The sequence below is a fragment of the Bos grunniens genome, chromosome 14 (assembly GCF_055505025.1).
Source record: "Bos grunniens cultivar Pamir isolate PY7600 chromosome 14, Bosgru_T2T1.0, whole genome shotgun sequence".
In the NCBI taxonomy this organism is placed as follows: Eukaryota; Metazoa; Chordata; class Mammalia; order Artiodactyla; family Bovidae; genus Bos; species Bos grunniens.
The window spans coordinates 57594019-57606439 of record NC_141178.1 but is presented as its reverse complement, the minus strand read 5'-3'; the positions used below and the strand labels follow the sequence as shown (position 1 = coordinate 57606439).

General features: G+C 40.8%; 1 protein-coding gene across 5 annotated transcripts in view; it reads right to left on the bottom strand.

The window, feature by feature from the left end:
* The window catches only part of NSMAF (neutral sphingomyelinase activation associated factor), a 68413-nt gene that overhangs the window by 20786 nt on the left and 35206 nt on the right, over positions 1-12421 (bottom strand). For all 5 annotated transcript variants that reach the window (XR_015140834.1, XM_086336896.1, XM_086336895.1 and 2 more), the window contains exons 9-12: positions 12308-12360; positions 6746-6875; positions 4060-4131; positions 2033-2141 (exon numbers count right to left, since the gene is read on the bottom strand). Coding sequence is in view for 4 of the 5 variants with exons in the window: in XM_086336896.1 (XP_086193022.1) it covers positions 2033-2141; positions 4060-4131; positions 6746-6875; positions 12308-12360 (364 nt within the window). In the remaining variant the exon portion in view is untranslated. The remainder of the gene's footprint in view (positions 1-2032; positions 2142-4059; positions 4132-6745; positions 6876-12307; positions 12361-12421) is intronic.

Below are 12421 nucleotides of genomic sequence, written 5' to 3'. Positions count from 1 at the left end.
CAGGCCACGGCCACTCAGCAAGTGACGTTCGTACAGGGGCTTGCAGTGTAGACCCTTCAACCCACTGTTGAAAAGCACATTTCAAAAAAAGAAAAGTAGGCTAATCCGTTTTCACAAAAGAGTTGTCTGGTCAAGGATGAGCATCTCTAAGATCCAGGAGGGAAAATGATCAAATATGTGATATGAAACAACATATCTATGAGATATATGACAGGAAACATACTGTATCTATTAAATATATAAAACATCATATCTGTGAGAGATATGACATAGAATATCACATCTATAAAATATAGGATATAAAGAATCACATCTATTAAATAGATATGACATAAAACAAACATGAAAATATAAAGCAAATACATCAATATTACATGGCAACATATAATGTTTACTATATTTATCTGTAGTCTACAACATGTATTTACTAACAAAGAATTGTTCCCAATGTGCTTGAATTTCAATGTCTTTAAGAAGCCATTACCATTTGAAAAAGGTCATTTCCTCCATTTCCTACGAAATCAAAACAAAACCATCTTTTCTTTCTCTTTTAGATCTGGAAGACAGGCACACGGCTGATTTGTCAATGACTATGTATTATTTATGCAAGTGAGGAATACAGAAAAGAACAGAAACTGCTGAAGAAGAAATCAGGTGTCTGTCAGGAGGACGTGATTTCTCAACTAGAAGGCCCAGAGAGACCACCTGGAAATAACCTCAGAAAAGAAGGAAAACACAGATTGTGTGACACCAGTGAGAATCTTCCTGAGAAATGAGTCCATTTTTCTATTATGTTTAGAAAATTCTGCTTTCAATTTTTTATTGGCAGCATAAAACAACTTCCCTCATTTGCTGATTCAATATTTATTCTTAAATACTTTGCCAAGTTTCTTCTCTAGCTACCGGGAAAGGGCTTAAAAAAAAAAATCAGAACACTTATCCTCTGATTTTCCATTCTTAGAACATCACAGAGGAAGTCTGAACAATCTCAGGAATAAACTCGGAAAGGACACTTCACAGAAGCAGACTTTCTAGACCATGGTGGGTTTAAGATTTTAGGACTCACTATGAGAGTTGAGTTTTTTGTTGCAAGCTTGTTACAGTTAGAAAAATTAAATGAAAAAATTAAATTGGGAGGCAGGAGATAACAGTAAACCCAAAGCAAAGCTATAGTTATGGACTGAGTTAAACTGAATAGCTTAATGTGAGAATAAGCAAATATGAACTTTAGTAAAGTTCACTTATAAACTTTAAACTATGTTCTTCACGTGAAAACAAACAATTCCTCCTTGAGAGAAAATTTCTTTTCTAAGGGAATTAACTCACTACTTCATAAATGGGTTCACTGCACACTGGAACAGCAAACAAAACTGAGATGGTATTAATCAAATTCCAACATGTACTTAACGCATCCCATTCTAGTCATCTGACAACTCTGAAACCAAGAATAACTTAATTCAACCATACAACTTAATATGTTTGTGCTCAAAAAAAAAGAAAATACAGGTGTCTTCTCCGACAAAAGTGGGAAAATTCACATTTCCCATGGAAGACTGAGGAAGTAGTAGTTAGGAGCAAACTTCGCTCCAGGGTACCATAAGAGCATCGCAGGCTCACGTGTTCCTTTTGTACCGTCTCCCAGTTTTGTGATTAGGACCGCAATTAATGCAAACACATGAATGCATACCCCACTGTCTCACATGAGGAAACCCAGTCCTGGCATTCATAAACCAACGGAAGACAGGACTGGACATAAAAAATGACCACGTGTATTCTTTATAATCCATTCAACTTGGGTGTCGTTAAGATACAGAAAAACCTCACCAAGGGTTTTTTAAAAAACCGAATTTGAGTGAACTATTACCAAATTTCATTTATATTTCCCTTTGTTTTTAAAATGCCACTCTGCTAATGATGGTTACCAATGAGAACAGATAAAGGGGACCCTGGAGAGGTGACAGTGGACACAGCGACTGTTCCACTGTTGAACCACCCCCACGTGAACAGATACAAGGACGGGTGGGCACCAAACCTAGATATGTAGCGATGTAAAAGTAGAGGTCGTCTCGGTCCTGACGTTCATAGAACTTCAGGTAGATGTCGGAACACAGGTCATCTTCTGTGCAAAACACTTCCAAGCCCTACAAATCCAGGGAGGATAGAACAAAGGGCACCTCAGTGTGAGGGACTCAAGTACAAAAGCCTTTCAATTCAACACTTGCATTTTTTATTTGTAGGTCTTGTGTGCATATTCCCCAGCTCTTCATTTAATTTATATAACATGAGAACAAGACATGTATTTCAGCTAAACTTTATAAAATCGCTTTTAGTGCTGAGTATTTTTATTGGTAATCACATTTGTGAATTTGTGCTGAATCAAAATTGGCAACTTGTGTCTTCACATATGTTTTTCAAACACAAATGTTTAGCTTTCCTTTATAAATTCAATCATAATTCTGATTTTTGTATTTAGAACTCTCAGGCATACTTTTTATACTTTTAAGTACATTTTTATGTGCCTCTAAATATATGTAGCATTTTTGTATATTAAAAAATACATACTTTTCTGATTAGGTTTTTGAGATTTGTGTATGTTGATTTATACATGGTTGGTTTATATTTTAACGACTATGGAATATTTCACTGAATGAATATAATTCACTTTGTGTGCCCTGCCGTATCTGATTCTTTGTATTCCCATGGACTGTAGCCCACCAGGCTCCTCTGTTAATGGAATTTTCCAGGCAAGAATACTGGAATGGGTTGCCATTTCCTTCTCCAGGAGATCTTCCCTACCCAGGGATCGAACCTGTCTCTCTTGCATATCTTGCATTGGCAGACAGATACTTTACCACAAGCGCCACATGGAAACATAAATTACTTGAGTGATCCTCTTATTGATGAAAAACTAATTCAACCATAACTATTTCAATTTAACAAATTGATAATTGAATTCATTCAAATAGGAACTTGCAATTATTCTTAAGAAAACTGTTGAGTTGTATAGATGATGTGTTGGTGAGGCCAAGATGGGACAGTAACAGAAAGGATGAAAACAAAGCATTGTCCTAGGTTCAAATACAGGCTTTCATATTACTAGTTAACTCCTGGAGTCTCAATTTCTTTGTAAAATAGGGTATCTTGTAACCTCAGAGAGGCTGTGCTAATGAACAGATACTGTACATAAACTGCCCAGTACACACAAAGTACTTAATCAATGCCAATTTCTTCTCTCTTTATGACTATATTTCTGTATTTTTAACAGCATCTGTTTCCCTAATCCTCTACTGGTACTGAAAATGGAGAATCACCTTCTATGTAAGAGAGGCAGGAAAACAGTTAAATTTCATAAAGATAAAACACCAAAACAAGCTGCTTTAATATCCACAATGCTTTTGTAATGCCACCAACTCACTGGTTCATCTTCAAAGGAGAACAAATACATTGATATTGACATCAAATGACAAGCCCCTGGAGTCACATCCTTTGTGGGGACTGGTTTCTAGATTATAAGTGTGTGACTCACAGGAGGGTGGACTTGGGCTTATCCCTGAGATAAGAGGCATGGCAGGCAGGACAGCCCTGGTGGTTGAAATGGTTACCTTATCCGTTTCTCCCTCTCCCCAGGCCTGGAGGCAGAAGTAATCTAAGTCCACAGTGACTGTGCTACAGTTCCACTGAGGGCTGGCTCTGTAAGAACTTCTAAGCTCTGCCTGGAGACCTTGCTGGGCTGTAACAGGGTGGCGGCAAGGAGCCCTGGACCGGTTCTACATGTACAAACCCAAAGCCCTGAGCACTTACTTGGGAGGGAGAAACCCAGGGTGTTCGAGTCCTCTTGCTCTGGGAGCCAAGAACATGTTCCCCGCAGCCCTCCCACCTACCAAAAGAGCTGCTCCTTTAAAAACTGCCAGCTTACCCAGAAGAAGGAGCCATGAGACTCAGAGCCCATCTGCTTACAACACAACATGCAGGCACCTTCCAGAGTGGCCCCGGGGGCTTTAAGTCAATGAACCACTGACCAACCCGGAGACAAGACGCCCATCCTCCAGGGGAACTCACCAGAGGCATGAGGCCGTGTCTCCTCTTGTAAATGCGGCGGATGTCCTGGAGCGTTATCTGGACCACGGGTTTCTTTAAAAGGAGAGAGAGAGAGTGAGGATGAGCTGGTTCGATGGCATCACCGACTCAACGGACATGAGTCTGAGCAAACTCTGGGAGATGGTGAAGGACAGGGAAGCCTGGCATGCTGCAGTCCATGGGGTCATAAAGAGTCAGACACGACTGAACAACAAAAGAGAGATCTCAAACTGCAACATTCTGACGCAATTAGAAGCTCCCCTTCGGTATCAGAAAGGGAAAGATGAGCCCATCTTAACTTCCCAACAGGTCACAAGTGAACGGCTAGAAAGGGGGCTCTTAGGACAGGGCACACCCCACTATGTGCCAGCCTGCCCTTTCCACTAGCTCTGTGACCGTGGACATGTCCCTCTACTCACTCTGCTTTGGTACTCAACTTCTCAGAATGATAATGCACTCATCTTTAAGATTTTTTTTTTTATGTGGGCCATTTTTAAAGTCTTTATTGAATTTGTTACGATACTGCAGAAGCAGTTTTACATTTCAGTTTTTTGGCCGCGAGGCATATAGGATCTTACAGCTCCCCGACCAGAGAGTGAACCTGTACGCTCTGCATTGGAAGCTGACGTCTCAACCACTGGACCACCAGGGGATCCCTAGGCATCTACCTTTCAGGTTTTTGGAAAGCTGTTGAGTGATAAAGAGCATTAAAGGATTGGTGTGTACAACCTCACAGGAATTTTGCTTTTATAGACCTATAGTTTGCTCAGAAACTAATATGCATCTTTTTTAGAGCCCTGTCTTTTGTCTCCTTAAACTACAGTGGTGCTGTTCAGGCGTTAAGCCATGTCCGACTCTGCGACCCTATGGACTGTACCCTGTCAAGCATCTATGTCCATGGGATTTTCCAGGCAAGAACACCGGAGGCGGTTGCCATTTCTTCCTTCAGGGGCTCTGCCTGACCCAGGGGTCGAACCCGCGTCTCCTGCACTAGCAGGGCAGGTTGTTTACAACTGAGCCACCAGGGAAGCCCAAACCTCAGTGTAATAAAGCTCATAAACTATAGTAAAAACGAGAGCCTCTATACTTTATGAAAGAAATTTTCTTGCTTCTCTGGAGCCTTGAAATGCTAGTAAGAGAGGAACAAGGTTACAAAAGGCTACAGGTCCACCCTCCTCCCCACATGAGAGGGAGGAGGAGCCCACAGAGGCAGGGTATGCAGCGGTGGAAGCTGCAAGAAGACTGGCCAAGGCCCCCAGCCCAGACACCTGGGACCCTGAAGCTATGGCACATACTCAGATATTTTTGCAGAAGTACTGACTCAAGCCACAGCAACTGTGGTGGCCCATACAATTTATCACACCACACGGAAGGCCAGTTCTCTGTCCACTGGAGGGCCCGGTGGGTGTGCTGCACCACCTGGTGGACAGACTCATTATAGCACCACGTAGAAAAGGGCTTCCCTGGGGGCTCAGACGGTAAAGGATCTGCCTGCAATGTTGGGAGACCTGGATTCAATCCCTGGGTTGAGAAGATCCCCTGGAGGAGGGTGGCAATCCACTCCAGTATTCTTGCCTGGAGAATCCTCATGGTGGGCTACAGTCCATGGGGTTGCAAAGAGTCGGATGCAACTGAGCGACTAAGCACAGCACAGAAAAGGATATATTTGCGTTTCAGTGAGTGTGTGTGTGTGAGTGTGTGTGTGGTGTGCTCAGTTGCATCTGACTCTTTGCGACCCCATGGACTGTAGCCCACCAGGCTCCTCTGTCCATGGGAATAATACTGGAGTGGGTTGCCATTTCCTTCTCCAGGGGATCTTCCCAACCCAGGGATGGAACCTGTGTCTATCACATCTCCTGCATTAGCAGGTGGATTCTTTACCTCTAGCAACACCAGGGAAGCACATACAATGACTGACCAACTGGGAGAACTTCTTCCATGGCAGAAAACACTCCTGTTCTTAAAGCTGCCGGCCAAAAGGACCAACGCACGAGCACAGTATTGGGATTTCTGCTCTTTCAATGAACCGCTCTGAAAAGGGGCCAGATCTAGATAAAGCCTCTAATCTTAACAAGGTTTAGTGTAGAAATCTGAGTCTCTACTGTCTGGCCAAGTGAGTCTACAGGCATCGTGGAAGAGAAGCCTGCTTCCAGCACCACCCCTGCAGCTGCCCAGTGACAGCATCTCAGCACGCACCTCTGCGCCGCCGGAGAGGACCACTTTCTACCACTTCTCTGGGCAAGACTCAGACCTACTGATTGTGTTTATAATTAAGGAATAACGAGAAATATGACTCAGGGGTACAGATAAGCAGGTACATGGGAAACATCCATTTTCCTTAACCTTAGTAGATTTCACTGCTCACTTGCATGAGTGCAGAACGCATAAATCTCTAAGGACCCTTTACTAAAATCGGGAGGGGTGGGGTTTCTTCTCGCATCGCTGACAGCAAGTGACCCCGAAGTCACAGAAAACAAGTTAGGGGAGGTCAAATGTCAAGGTCACACGGGGAGCCTGTTAAATACCAGATGCTGGATGAGCAGGGGCGGTCATTCTGACTCTCACCAAAATGTGAGAACACAGTAAGGTCAAGTTCAGAGAATGAAAAGTTCACAGAAGACGAAAACTGCAGTGCAAAGGAGCTCTCCCTGGCCCGCAGTCCGCTTACCGGGTACCCGTTGAGAGGCTGGAAATAGAGGGTGGTGTCAGTGACGCAGGCGTGGCCAGGGTTCGTCACCAGAGGTGTCACCATTTCTGCTTTGCATTCCATGTGCAGCTTTTCAGAAACACTTTGGAACCTGAGGATACGTTTTCCAGCAAAAGCAAGAAAAATCAGAAATCAATCTACTTTCTAGGCTTAACTTTATCTGAGGGAGCTCCAGGGTGACTCTGCAGAACAGGTATCTAAACACAACACTTAATATAAGAAAAGCGGTGACGTAAGCTAGTCGCCTAAATAAAACTGCCTTTCTTTTAATGGGTACAATGAGTACTTGATTTTGAAAAAATAAATGAGGTTATGTATCACAGCAGAGAAGACAGACAAGTGAAAAAACTTGTCAAACAGGCACAAGAAGAAACAGACAACCTAAGTAGTCTTATGTCGAGTGAATAAATTGAATAAGAACACTTCAGGCCTGTATGGCTTTACCAATAAATTCTACTAAAAATTTAAGGAAGAAATACAGTCCTGCACACATTCTTTTGGCAAACAGAGACTAAAGGCATTTCTAAACTCATGTTATATGGCAAGCATAACCCTGATAGCAAAACCTCACAAATACACTAAGATTTACAGAGCAATATCCATGAACAGAGATGTAAAATCCTTTACAGCCACAACTACTGAAGCTCGTGTACCCTACCAGAGCCAACCCGGGCTTCCCAACAAGGGAAGCCACCGCAACGAGAAGCTGTGCCCCGAGATGAAGAGTAGACGCCGCTCGCCACAACCAGAGGAAGCCTGAGCGCAGCAACAGAGACCCAGCACGGCCAAAAATAAAAAGGAATTTAAAAAGTCCTTTATGAAATGCTAGCAAAGAAAATCCAGTAATATGTAAACAAAAAAAGCAATACATCATAAGCAAGTTGGATTCACCCCACGAATACAAGGTTGTTTTAACAATGAAAAACCAATCAACATAATTCATACTATCAACAGAATGAAAGAAAAAAGATGATCTCAATAAATGCACAAGAAGCACTTCACAAAATTCTACATTCATTTTTGAGAATACTCTCAGCAAACCACACATAATAAGAAACTTCCTCATCCTGATTAAAGGACAGCTATGAAAACCTACAGCTGGCATTCTTTCGTGGTGAAACATTACACCTCTTTCCTGTAATACCAAGAACAAGGCAAGAATGTCTGCTCTCACCACATCTGTTAATCAAACTGTGCAATGAGGCGAGAAGTAGACATAAAAGCCTTAAGAATTTCTGTGAAACTGTCATTATTCACAGATTAAACAATAATGGACAGATGAAACACTGTAGAATCTACAAAAACCCCCCCCAAAACAGATGGCTTTACCAGCAAATTCTGTAACATTTTCAAAGGTAGTATAAGACACACATCTCACAAAAAGGTAGCAATAAAACAGAATATTACAAACTAATCTCATTTATACACATAAGGTTCTAGCCAAAGCCAACTAATAGTAAATTTTGAATTTGGAAAAGCCATAGGATACAAGGTCATTGTTTAAAAAAAAATGAAAAAAAAAAAAAAAAACCCTATTTTCTATATACCGTAAAAAATGATTGGAAAATAAAATTTTGATAGCATCAAAATCTAGGATTATGCTCAAAAGACAGCAGCATCCACATACTATAATATAAACATATTATATATATATAGTATTAGTATTAGTCGCTCAGTCATGTCTGACTTTTTGTGACCCCATGGACTGTAGCCCGCCAGGCTCCTCTGTCCATGGGATTCTCTAGGCAAAAATACTGGAGTGGGTTGCCATTTCTCCTCCAGGGGACCTTCCCAACTGTACATAAAGGAGACTTCATTAATGTGCATTAGAGGATACCCCAGGTTAACCTGTTATAGAAAACTGTCTTTTAAGTCTTTAAATTCTATACCAATTCTATACCTCTGGTTGGCAGATTGTTTCTTTATTTAGGTTTTAAGGTAAATGACCTGGGGCTATTTGTTTCCATCAACCTGACTGCAAATCTAAAGGCACAGTTGAAATGTCTATTTTTCTTGCCATCCTCAGAAGAGACTGCTGCAGATCTACTCTATGATTCTCATTCTTTTCAGCTTACAATACAAATAGCTTATTATTTTTTGCAACCTATGTCTTATAATAAAGCAGTGCTGAAAAATTAAATAGAAGAATGTTCAGTTGCCATATAGGCTACGAAAATGATTTGCTGGTGATTTTTAAGCTTGATTCTAAATAGATTTACGGAGAATGGCACTTGGAAGATGTGGTTCAAATTTTGCTATTTAAGGTATCTTGAAATTATAGGCTCACTCTCCCTAAAATTTCAAAAAGTGTAGAGCTGAGGCTCTTAAGGGTATAGCAGTGATAAAAGCTTTCACAGTCATTTCTAAAAAGCAACACTTCATAGTTTTCTGTCTCCAATGGTTCTCTAATATACTTGTAGAAGGAAGGCAACAGAAAACCAAGAATAAAAATAGCTGAGCTCTCCACAATTGGGCTTCCTGCTTACTTTCCCTGTTCAAAGAAAAGAGGAGACACCATCTTGCAATAGAGGCTTCATAGGCAACTGGGCTTCTCCAGTGACAGTTGGCATTTGATGCCGCATATCTCTTGGTTCTTCTTGTTGCCAATGGTCGGCCTGGCAATGGTGGTGAAATGGGAGCAATTAATCTGTAGATGAGGGAGGGCTTCCTTTAACAGTTGAAGGGTACTGTCTGGTACGATTCCAAAGACTTGTAGTGTTTTTAATGTGGGAATTTCTCCAAGTTCAAGTAAAGTTTCAGGTATTATGTCATAGCACTGACTGAGTGATAGGTGTTGGAGGTAGTTGAGTTGATAAAATTCTGGAAAGCAGTCATTTTTCAGCATGACACTATCACTTAAGTCTAGGTGGACAAGATTGGGACATCTTCCAACTAAGGTAGAGACATCTGATCTCTGCAGGTTCTTTCGGTACCCGCTGAGGTTCAGCTGGGTGATAGTCTCTGACACAAGCTGTATATAAACATATAACATGTATATATATAAAACATGTTATATATAAACATATAACAGTACAGGGAACTGGATGAAGAGTAAGAACTCTTTGTCCTGTCTTTACATCTTTCAATCTAAAATTAATCCCAAGTATTTTAACAAGGACATTTCGGGGTGTAAATGGGGAAACCTGACTATGGAGCCATGAGCTGCCTGGCATGCAGACTACTGCTGCGTGAGTATCGTGACAGTATGGAGGGCGGCAGAGATCTTCCTGTAACGGAGAAATGTTGAAGTAGTTGCGGGTGAAGTGTGAGGGAGTCTTGCAGTGTCATTTCAAATTGCTCAGGAAAAAGTTATACTCATATTTTAAATACATCATACCAACATACATATGCACATCAGCTGTACATGTATACCTATTTATATAACATATAGACATACGTGTGTTACTTACGTACACACACACAGCAAGCAACAGTACGAGCATGCAAAGTGAAAGTGAAAGTGAAGTCGCTCAGTCGCATCCGACTCTTTGCAACCCCATGGACTGTAGCCTACCAGGCTCCTCCCTCCATGGGATTCTCCAGGCAAGAGGACTGGAGTGGGATGCCATTTCCTTCTCCAGGGGATCTTCCTGACACAGGGATCGATGCTTTAACCTCTGAGCCACTAGGGAAGCCCATGCAAGGACCAACGCAAATTACACAAAATGTTGACAAATTAATACTTCGTGACTCACAGGGAATCTGTGTTCACTATTACCTTTTTGACTTGTGAGGATTTGAAATTTTTCAGAATGAACAGTAGGGAAAAAAAATATACTTCAATAAAAAAAAGTATTTCCTTGGAAGTATGATGAAAATTTATTTAGCAAAAGTTTATTTTCTTTCGTTTAGAGGAATTATATAATCCTGCAATATTTCACTTTATGTTGTAAATATTTCTCCCCCAAATTCTTCAGCCTAACACTCTGGAGACTGGAATAAGTTAAAACTTTCATGGTGAACCATTTTTAAAATTCATGTCATGCTGAAGCCCAGGATTAAAGTCTAAATTGCTACTTAGAAAAATTATCCATTCTAAGTAGGTCAAAAGAAGCTAATTCTTATTATATAATTCTTATTCTTTTCCTTTCTAAAATGAATGCTATACTTGCCCTTCTGCAACACATTTAACTGGAACATCCTACAAATACAAAAATGAAAAGTAATGCTATGTAGGTGAAACAGAGAAAGAACAAACATAACCATAGAAAAGACATTCTTGGCAAATGACTTTACCAGCAAACTCTCTAACATTTTTAAACATAGTGCAAGGCTCACAAATCTCATAAAGGTAGCACTAAAACAGAGTATTACAAACTAATCTCATTTATACACATAAGCTTTCAGCCAAAGCCAACACGGAATAATCTATTCAACCAATATGTTCTACTTTGTCCTACTTTGTTTTGCTAAGCTGCAAGGATACAGCAAAACACAAAAATCTTAAGTAAAAATGACATCTCATGACTAGAGACTGCAATAATCCATACCTGAGATTTTATACACATTAGACAATCTATACATATATATTAAGTAAATGGAATTGAACAAAGTTTAGCAGGGTTGCTAAAAACAAAATGAATACACAAAAATATACTTCATTCTACTTGTCAACAATAAAGAGAAAATGACATATTTTAGGATACCATTTAAAACACCACTAAAATATGAAGTACTTGGAATAAATCTAGCACAAGAGAAGAAAGATCTTTACAAAGAAAATTGTAAAAAAAAAAAAAAAAAGACACTAAGGAAGACTTAAACAGAGTTTCACTGCAATCGGAGTAAAAATCCGAGTATACTTTTCTTCTATGGAACTTGACAAGCTGATTCTAACTTGACGCAGGATGTGTAAGACCAAAACACTGAAGACATAAATTAGAAAGGAAATGCCATGCCAGATACTAAGACACAGTGATTAACACAGTGGTACTGCAGACGGAAACAGACAAATAGCCCAGATCTACTTAACAGAAGGAAATCTACTTAAAATATGGGAAGAAACAAATCAGAGAACAGGTTAATATGAAAGTATAGTTACTTGCAGAAAATATATTGTATACTTAGAAAAGTGAATACTTTACCCTCTGGAGGAGTTTCAAACTCACAAGTGATATAAACAAGTAAGTTCTTTAGAAAGAAAGCATTTTAAAAGCGCATTCAGAAGAGTAGAGAAAAGGGGACTGCAGAAGGAAAGACTCAAGAGTGTAGGGGTGACAAGCTAAATGCCGTCACAGCAACCTGAGCAGTGGGGGCTGGTGGCCTGAACGGAGGTAGTAACGTTGAAAGGATAGAAGCTCACAGACTGGGAGGTTCTGGGGGACACCATTCCCCAGGCCTTCAAGAGGCCAGGAGTCCCCGGACTCTGCGCTGGCATTGAGGCCGGGGCCGTTGCCCCAGGTCAGCAGCTTTGGGGCGAGGCAGACGCCAGCACCCATCATCGATGGCAGACACACTGAATGAGGCCTGAGATGACAACGCCGCTGCTTTCACCACCAGGAATCAAAATCATGGAAAACTTACCTGTTTTTGTCGAACGACGTCCTAGCCAAACGGGACTGCAAGATAGCGGTTATCTGTTAAGACAGAATCATTTAAAAAATATGGCTGTAAGTATCTGTAAGTGACACGTCAATG